Below are 10,000 nucleotides of genomic sequence, written 5' to 3'. Positions count from 1 at the left end.
GTTTGTTGGTCGTCCAATTTCATGGCAGATAAATAAAAAACAAGGTGTGTTGGTAAAAGTTTTTTAAATATGAAACTCCCTAGTTGTGTATGAACACCGTGCTCGTCTTGAGAGATCTCTACAAAAGGAGAAGCTGGACCACAAGAATACAAAGTCAGGTGTGTTTCCTGGAATTTTTGTTTTATTGTTTAGTGTAAGTTATATATGTTTTTACAATGTACATGTAGTTACATTGTTGCTTAAAAGCCAAGTGACCAATGATAAGAAAATAGCTCTTAATCTGACACAATTAACAAGAACTTGCAGTTGAGTTCATCATTATACATATATTTTTCTCTGGTGTTTATTGTATGTTTATGAAAAAGAGATATTCAAAGAAGGTGAGTTATTCCTCAGAATGACAAGATTGCTTTAATTTAAATGATGAACCATAATTCTAAGTCTTATTAAAGTGCCTTTCAAAGCATTTTGTTACCATGGAAGGAAAATACATGTACATATATAATTTACATGTATTACCTCTTCTCTTTTACAGATTTTTCCAAAAGGCAAAATGCATTTCTTCTAAATATTACCAGATCCAAGGTAAGAATTGATTTTATCATATAAACACCGATGAAATACTGTACCAAGTGAGCTTTCATGCAAAAACATGATAATTATCTTATATCATGTTATATTCACACATGAAAAGATCACTGTTGCTATGGTTATATATAAAAATCATGCCTTTTGATGCCTTTTTTGAAATGATTTAGTATTTCTTTGGTGTTTGAAAAATATTTCATTCGTTTGCTGCACCCACTCGTGAAATACTTTTCAACGCTCGAAGAGAAATTTTTTATCTCCGCGTGGCCATGTAATATCCTCTATTTAAATATCTGCTGCAGAATGCATTAAGTTGCATGTACATTTGTACCTGTCTTGGTTTTTGGGTAGTCCATCTGTATTCTGAAAATTGCAAGAATAAGCTGAAATTGAAGCACTTAGGCTCTTACATATAATTTAAACTGTATCTGTGGTAACTGTATATTATTTTGATTGCAGCATGAAGCTATGAATAGATTCAATTCTTTAGAAACACAGTACAATATGGTTAAGGTGTGTATGCAGATACTAATAACATTTTATTATATAAACGTCAATAAAATACCACGTCAGCTTTGCGCAAAAACATGATATCTTATATCATGTTATTTTCACATGTGAAAAGATCACTGTTGCTACATGATTACATACAAAAATTGCACCTTTCGATGCCTTTCGTGAAGTGATTTAGTATTACTTTCATTGGTGTTTATATAATAAATAGAATATTACATGGCCGCTTGAAGATACAAAATTTCTCTTCTCATGTTGAAAAATATTTCACTTGTACACTGTCCTCGCTCGTGAATATTTTTCAACAGTTGAAGAGAAATTTTGTATCTCGGCGCAGCCACGTAATGTCCTCTATATAGCGGAGTTCTGTGTGCCAAATGCGTGCGTGCGGAGCACCATAGTTAGGAAAATATGGTATCCCACTGATGCGAGAAATTTTGATTTTAGGTATGTCATTGACTGTCTGTCCATACGTACGTGTGTCCATACGTCCATCCCCCATGAATGCCAATTAATTACATTTGTAAAAAGGGGGATCACGGTGCTTGTTTTGATGGTACAACGCTGATGAATACATACATCTTATTCGATGGTTTAACATATAATATGGGCGGATATTTTGCGAGCTGTGTAGTATTTTTCAGAGCCCCGCAATGAGCAAAATGTCCACGAGTATTACATGTTAATCAATCGAATAAGAGACTTATTATTCCACTATACAAAAAGGTGTTATTTTGCTTCAATTTTATTTGGTAAGAGTGTTTCTAAAAAAATGTATCATCTGTCCTTCAGGGTGCTTGCGAATGATGTAAACGGCACAGAAAGCCAGCCAAATGTCCTTTATTTGATTGTATAAACGAAATGACGAGAGACAAGCGATGACAGGCTAAATTCTCGGGCTTTTTATCGTGTTGAAAACAATTTCGTTCATCGAAAACTCCAGTTCCGTCCATATTTGCTCTGTTCAACAGTGTAATACCGTCTCATATTTTGCACGTTCTCTTGACCAAATATGGTAAAATGACGTAATAGTGAAATAATAAAACTATTTAAGGCACTTTGACAATTGCAGTGCATCTGTGATGTTGGACAAAATTAATTTAGCTTGATGTTACAAATGTAATTCATGATATGACGCAGATCCTGGTGTCATTCTTTGGTTAATTCACTTACATACCTGCTGTTTTACTTGTAATGGCTCCTTCCTTACAATTGTCGAAAAACTGGCCATAGATTTTTGCTGACTTTTTTAACACTCCATGAACTCACCATTCTCAGCAAAAACATGAAATAAAAAGTAGGGGTCACTGTACTTGTTCAGGAGAAAATAGCCATTCTTTGATGGATTAAGCTTGCATCAGTGAAAATCTGCCATTTTATCAATGTGCACGAGCTAATGCACATGCCAGTGATGCAAGAAATTATGCACAGTAGGATTGTGCAATGCAAACTAGGGAATCTTAAAGTAACAATGATGATACTAATAATTATTAAGAATTATTGGTCTGTGTTTTATTTTTTGTACTAGGCTCAAGCTAAAGAGGTTGAAACAGATTTCCATCGCCTTCAGCAACAATACAGTCGCCTCAGCTCAGAGCATGGTGTAGTGGTTAATGAACAAAAGAGGAATTTTCAAATGTACAAAGAACAAAAAATGAATGAACTTCTATCCCTTCAGGGTAAGAATGCAAGAGGGTTTCTTCAAATGCTCAACTTTGGATTGAATCATAAGGGAAACTACAGTATTTGTAACTTCTGGACATTTTTCCCCTACACTAAAAATTCCCAAATCAATATTAATGTGTACATTTTGATTAGGTCTGATGGCCAGTTGCCAGCATATGTAGACTGTTGTGATTTTCAGACGCCAATTGGTTGCTTTGCATGTTAGATTACAAAGTGGCATTTCTTGTACATAAGCCCTTATCCATGGAAAATGGATCCTTTTTTTTATGTACAGACTGTATGCCCCCCATTTTACAGCCCACTTTATTCCTACTTTCATCTCATTGTATTTGACATCTATTTTTCACAGATGATTAATGATATTAAAAAATATGTTTATCTCTACCAGTATTTTAAAGCTGTTACTTTGAAACAACAAATATCCTATGGGAGAAAATAGTCTGAAGTGGCAGTCAGTATGAGAGCAAATAGATTTAAAAACTTACAATGTACAGTGTTCATGAGTGACAAAAATAGGCCTGGGTTGAAGTTAATATAGCATCATAGTCAAAGGGGAAAATGCATGTATGGTTGAAACTGTGACAAAACATAGTTATACAGTGTATAATATAATACGTAAATGAGTTTCACATAGGACTAGAAAATCAGGACAAAATAAAAGTTGTTTCAAAATGATGGTCAGGAAATACAGGAAAAAGATTTTAAGCTACCACAAATGAAAAATGCCCAGGATAACTTTTGTAAAATTACAACAGTCTACTCTGCGAAATTAAGATGAAAGCTCAAATAATCCTCAGCTGGAATCCCTAGGTACTCCTGGAAATTTATTGACATTTGAGTAATTTCTGGAAATATCTGGAAATGTGTAAGGAAGACATGGAATTGGCTATGAATTTATGGAATAACTGAGAAATTCTCACATGTAAACATGAAGATGCACTATAAAAGGGGTCGCTTTATGCACTGCTTTTGTTTGAATTCATTCAAACATGTCAGATTAATTATCCAAGATGGTGATCAACAAACAGCAACACAGAGACTTAACCCCTAAAAATTTCTAACCCGAGAAAAAGGGTCTGGGGATTACAAAAAGAACGACAGGTAACATTTTATGACATACTGGTACATGTATCACAGACACTTTGCCATTGGGGGCTTTTTTATTGCACAAAATTATCACAGAGCTCGGTTGCATCCACAGTTGATTGACAAATCATTTTCATGTGCCTAAGGCACCATGCCTTTTATAGTGCATCTTCGTGTTTAACCCATTCACCCCTGACGCAGCACCCTTTGACAAGTAGAATTTGTAAGTACACAGAGTGAAATCATTCTGTGAATCTCACTCTCGGAACTGAAAGGATTAATAAAGTATGCGGCAAGAATTATACATTATTATATATAAAGTTGGAATTTTTTTTTTCAGTGAGCAAAACACAAGAAACAAGGCTAGCATTTCTTGCTCTTGTAAAAATATTCCAGCAGATCAGAGATTTATGAACTTTTTGATTCTACGAATTGACTGTAGATCAACCTATGGACTTTAAACTTTTGTGGATAGCTTTCCTCTAACAAGGTCTTCGTATATTGAACTTGTAGACATTTTTCTGGAAATCCAAACAGCAGGTGATATGAATGCAACAAAAATAATTATTGCAATGGTCGCTGTTTTTCAACAAGATTTTCCCCAAAGCCACAGCACTGACCATAATAATTCAAGTGTTTGTTAGAGATATTACAATATACAAAATACTGCAACATTATCTAATTTGTCCTTTGCAGAGGAGGTGAAAACTCTCAAAGAGCAAGTGGTGTCACTTAGAACACATCTCCAGTCAAAATCGCAGGAAACTGAACAGTACAAGGTTTGGTTTTGTTTTGTCACCTGTGGTTTAGATACACTGTGGGCACATGAGAAAATGACTTTTTGCTCCTACAAGGAATAATCATTCTATATTGTTTTTTTTTTATTATAAAATCGTTTTTCAAGTGCTCCCTGGCCTAAATTTTCCTTATTAAGAAAACACAGTGTTGTTGACTGGAATTTTCTACATTATGCCTAGTACTGGTGCTCATGGTGGCTTGCTATTGAACTTGTGCTTCCAAGAATCCTTGGCTTTTTCTTATGTCCTATTGATGGAGTCCTTTTCAAGCAGATTGAAGCAAATGTTTGAACCAAGTAATGCTACTGTAGAAAAATCCCTGTTTTGGTACATGTGTTAGCTAAATTACATTCAATTCAGTAGCAGGCTAGATCAAGGAGCCATGGCATTATAATAACTCTATGCTCACAGGAATGTGATGTGCATGTACATTGTATGCAGGAGATCTAATATGTGTCACTAGGTGGTACTTTCTGTTGTGAGATTCTTAAACTCCTGAATTCCAGTAGATGAAATAAACCCTCAGAGTGATAGATTACGTAGAAAGCATGTGAATTTTATCTTTTGGTCTGTGTAATTCGTGTTCTACACACTTTATATTATGCTGCAACTTACAGGAATGATGAAGTACTCTCCCCTTCAGCCCTAATTGGTCAGCTTATAACAAGAACATTTTTGAATTTGTGCATTGAAAATATCGATAAATCAATGCTGTTGCTTAGTACTGGTAATATTTTTTGCAGCTGCACTTACTGATGAAATTCCGTTTCTGTAATTTAGGCCTGTTTTCTTCTTTATACACTATGTTTTCCTTAGTGTGAGCAACTTTCTGAATGGTGGCCAGCTTTAACTATTAAGGTATTGGTTGAAAGCAAATTACTATTCTGTCAGTTTTCTAGTTCAAGAGCATTGGAAGCAAGTCGAATCTACCAAGAGAAATTGAAAATGCTGGAAGAGAAACTTGCAAGCTACAAAGTATGTATGTAAGAAAATATAACGTTTTGCTTCCATGCATTCTTTTTGCAATTTGCCGTTTTTTACATTTGTACGTTTACTTGGACAGTAGCTCCCTGTTCTTAGCCCATTTTTTTTTGTGGAGACCAGATATTCTTCATCTACCAGAAGGTTATTATGGGTATTTCATATCATAAATTTGCATTTTTGTTTTTTTAATGATCGATAGGAAATGGTCAAGAAGACTGTTACAAACAAGGACGGGAGAACAGCAGACAAAACTCATGGTATGCAAAGTTCTTGTTTTTAACCAAGTTCAGATGAACAGATACGGTATGTGCAGCAAATTATTTTGGCCATTTTTGCGTAATATACAAATTTAAAACAGTAGTTTATTGAAAACAATGTTTGGATACTTTGTTTACTTTGAATCTTTGGTATTTTTATCTAGAGTCAAAATATGCGCGCCAATGGGCCAATGGGCAAATTGAGTCCTCACATATACGTAATACGTATACTGTTGAATCCGCAACTTTTTCTCTGCGGATTCAAAAGTTTTGACGTGCACGTGTAAGAGATTAGAGAAGACGTCAAAAATGATGCCTCAAGAACATCAGTGATTGACTCGGCAATCGACTTTGTGCCACTTTTTTTTTCTTACCAAATCTGACGTCATCTGTGACCTTATACTGAACAGAGGCATGGCAACGTGGGATCTATTTGTTAACTGTATTTTTTTGGATTATTAAAGAAATTCTGTCTACTGTAAATCTTTAAGGTGACGCTGTCGTAGGAGGTTTCGGTAGGAAAAGGGTTGGTGAGCAAGAGAGGAAGCGTCAACATGAGGAAAGGTAACAATATAATTATTTCAGCTGTTTTACCCTTTTGTAGGTAATTTCACCTATTCCACTCGGACTCGTTCGTTCCAATCGTGATAGTACATGTATAAGCAAGCAAGAGAAGCATACCTCATTAACATAGCAAACACCATAAAACCTTTAGGTCCGAGTTTAATAAAATCGCAAAATTGAAATGTGAAATTTCCATTTTTGGTTTCCGTGAAAATTGAAAATTGTTCTCAAATTTTCATTTTTGTTTTTCCTTGTAGACTGAAAGTTCAAATTCGATGTTTCACTTTTAATTTTCGTTTTCTTGGAAATTGAAAATTGAAAATCGTAGCTTGGTACTGGAGTACACGCATTCCAAAGAGTTGTTGTCAGTTGTGGTCCTCTCAGTTATGGGATCGAAATGAAATGTGCAGCAATATTATTTTATCATTACAGCACAACTCAGTCTCCCACAACCGATATCAGCAATCGGCGGGGACGCAGGAGTCGCCAGGTTGACAAACAGATCAAATCGCTTGGTGACGGTGGTGAGTGTCCGCGGTGAAACACTTCTGTGCGCGCGCACATTTGTAAACGGCTGGCTAGAGAGGTGGGAAAGGGGAAACGGCGATGGAAAAGAGTTTGCAGGCAGGATAAAGAGCACTTGTGTATTTTTGTTAGGTCTTATGCGAGAGCGGAAGTGAGCGCATTATTTAAATTCACGGTATAAAAGCAGGTTGGTAGGTAAACGTTTCCGACGCCCACGCTTTTGGCTTAGACGCTTTTCTGCGCTCTGTAGGTTACCATACACCTTATTCCAAAATGGCCGCCATTTTAGTATTCTTTTGTTTCCATGCAAATTGGCCCTTACGGCCTCGCTTTCAAAAGTAAAATTCAAAGGAATATTTAACTTTGGGCCAATTTGGATGGAAACAAAAGAATACTAAAATAGTGGCCATTTTGGAATAAGGTGAATTACTGTCTATCACTTCACACCCATTCACCCTACTCCTCGCACGTCAGTGCTTGCATCTGCCGACTGAGTGTTGCTAAGTACGCGACCCTAAGCTCGGTGTTTTGGTACTTCAGTGCTTTAATATTTTACTTGTTTTCCAAGATGCACGCCCAGTAGATCTGGGAAGGACCCTAGACGAAAATGTTGACAAGCAAAATCCAAATGTTCCTGCTGTGGGTGATGGCAAAGCTAAAAAAGGCAGCGATACGGCGGACACAGCAGTAAATGTTAACGGACAGAATGAAGGTTACACAAGATACGGTAATATTCCGTTAAAAGACAGCAATGAAGATAAATGGATTGCACCAGCTGAGAATAAAACAGCGAATAGGTGGTCCGATATTATAAAGGTAAACCATGAAACACTATACTCCCAAAAAAAACCCACTCGAATCACACCACGGGCAGCCTTAATAGCTCTAGCCTGCGTAGCAAGCGCTCAAAGGGGTGGGAAAGAGGAAGGCAGAACGCGAATGCTGAAATGGAAGGGATATTATTTCCTTCTCTTTTCCATTTACTCACCTGTACATACAATTTGCTTCCTTGTACCAAATTACCACCTTTGGCACAATTTTTGAGGTAGTAAGTGACAATTAGGGTTCTTAATTATGTTCTTAATTTTCATGAAGGAGATATGGCTGTTGATTGCCAGAAAATTACCTAAACTTGGGTTTGGTCCTTAAAGATAAAGTTCAGTATTTATTGAAAACTGCATTATGATAAGCCTGACAAAACTGATTTTTTGGGGGTAAAAGAGGTGCATTATGGGATTTGAGAATGTAGAGAATACCTCCCCCACAGAAGAGATTGAAAATTCCAGAGGGGTGGGGGATCAATATGCACCTGGCTTAGAAGGCAAAACCGTTAGACTGTTAAATTGCAAGAATATAAGCAGTCCATTGCAACCCTTCTTTTATGCAAGGTCCATGAAGCAATTTCACTACTTATAACCTGTTTTTGTTGTAGCAATCAATACTAGTTTTGAAATTACAGTTTGGTATTTTCTTGCACTATAAAATTGCACTCTCAATCAATTCTCAAAGTCAAAATCCTTGGTTAAAATATAGATAATATATTAGCCAAAGCCACATGTAGGAACCCGCTTGATCTTGCTTGGCTGGACAAGTTGTATTTTGGTTCGGGTGCTTTTTGCTTTTCCTTATGGGTTTTTGTGGAACTTCGTGCCTAGACTGACTTTAAAAATGTCGCAAAATGAATTAAGCTTCAGCAGGTTTATTAGAGGATACTGATTTGACTTTTTTTCTTCTTCTTCATTTGCTTTTTTCAGGCGGCTCAACAAAGCTACCGTGAAAGTGAAGGTGAAAAAAGAGAAGAACCGAATAAAGCAAAGAATGAAGAGGAAAAAGAGACTGGGAACGAAAGAAGGGAAGCGGAAATAGATGGAGAACAACTAAAAATGGAAGAAGATTTTGGTGATCAGAATGATAAGCCTGAGGTGCGGCCAAGAGTTGTAGGTGTTGATAGACTGGATTTACAGAAAAAGCAACTGAACATTGGTCGAGGAGACCGAGGAAAAAATGACCTGCAGAACCAAGACAAGCAAAAGAATACGATGGATGAGAAAGACGAAGAGAGAGTTAATGAAGAGGACGATGGTGATGGCTTATCACGCGAGAACATGAATAGACACGAGGAGAAATTGGACAAGAGTTACCATCACAAACAGGCAGCCAAGTCTCAGAGGCAGACGAATTCCAGAGAAAGAGACGCGGGGGTTGGTAAGGTGGCTCCCATACCAGCGGTACAAAGACAGGATAAGGCACAGAAGCAAGGTATGCTCGTTGTTTGTGCTTCAAATTTTCTGCCTCCTAGTGGATCATTCCATAATTCCATCGAGGAAAATACGCTCATCGTTTCCCAAAAAACTTGATGGAAATAGAGAACACAAGAGATTCGTTCCGTGCTGCTGCCAGATTGCGGATGACATGGTTTTTGCTGTTAAATATTTGTTTCGCTATGATAGTTTTGGTTTGGTTTGTTTTTTATAGTTGGTGATGAGGAGGATGCAGGCAACATCCAAAATGAACAGGAAAGTGATCCAGATGAGGAAGACCCTGATGATGCTGGCGAGGAGGAGGATGACGACAATTCACCACATCAACGACACAATGACGACATGGCGGCACATGATAGATCTCTCAAGGCCGCAGCCGCTGTCCAGGATGTTGAGACCGACGGTGACGAACAAAATGCTTAACAATTCAAGGAAATCTAATTTATTATTTAACAGCCACCTGTATCCGATGCCAAAGTCTGGAATCATTCACCTTATTGGGGAACATGGCAAAATAATCATCGTGCGATGAGTGGCATGGGGGTACTAGGGGAGGGGTCCATAATTTTTACTCGCTGATATTTCCATCCCGTTCCCCACTAAGGATTTTGGTCTTTGGATTCCGTAACATCACAAAATAATTAGAAATTTGAGGAATTTAGAATTACATTAGTCTGTCGAGATGAAAGAGACTAGAACGGATCGAGGGACTGATAGAACACCTTCCTTTCTTCGAAAT

General features: G+C 37.1%; 1 protein-coding gene across 2 annotated transcripts in view; it reads left to right on the top strand.

Moving 5' to 3' along the window:
• LOC138051956 (Golgi integral membrane protein 4-like) overlaps positions 1 to 10,000 on the top strand; it is a 13,537-nt gene that overhangs the window by 2,092 nt on the left and 1,445 nt on the right. Inside the window, exons 2-13 of one of the 2 annotated variants that reach the window (XM_068898295.1) lie at positions 84 to 158; positions 536 to 585; positions 1,048 to 1,101; positions 2,630 to 2,780; positions 4,570 to 4,652; positions 5,562 to 5,645; positions 5,854 to 5,911; positions 6,403 to 6,475; positions 6,908 to 6,999; positions 7,569 to 7,816; positions 8,755 to 9,259; positions 9,476 to 10,000. The exon at positions 9,476 to 10,000 is cut by the window's right edge and continues 1,445 nt beyond it. In XM_068898295.1, the coding sequence (XP_068754396.1) occupies positions 84 to 158; positions 536 to 585; positions 1,048 to 1,101; positions 2,630 to 2,780; positions 4,570 to 4,652; positions 5,562 to 5,645; positions 5,854 to 5,911; positions 6,403 to 6,475; positions 6,908 to 6,999; positions 7,569 to 7,816; positions 8,755 to 9,259; positions 9,476 to 9,684 (1,682 nt within the window). In that variant the 3' untranslated portion in view covers positions 9,685 to 10,000. The remainder of the gene's footprint in view (positions 1 to 83; positions 159 to 535; positions 586 to 1,047; positions 1,102 to 2,629; positions 2,781 to 4,569; positions 4,653 to 5,561; positions 5,646 to 5,853; positions 5,912 to 6,402; positions 6,476 to 6,907; positions 7,000 to 7,568; positions 7,817 to 8,754; positions 9,260 to 9,475) is intronic. The other variant, XM_068898296.1, reaches the window with a different exon arrangement.

Source organism: Montipora capricornis, chromosome 6 (assembly GCF_036669925.1).
Source record: "Montipora capricornis isolate CH-2021 chromosome 6, ASM3666992v2, whole genome shotgun sequence".
NCBI classification, from domain to species: domain Eukaryota; kingdom Metazoa; phylum Cnidaria; class Anthozoa; order Scleractinia; family Acroporidae; genus Montipora; species Montipora capricornis.
This window is presented reverse-complemented; position numbering and strand designations above follow the sequence as displayed.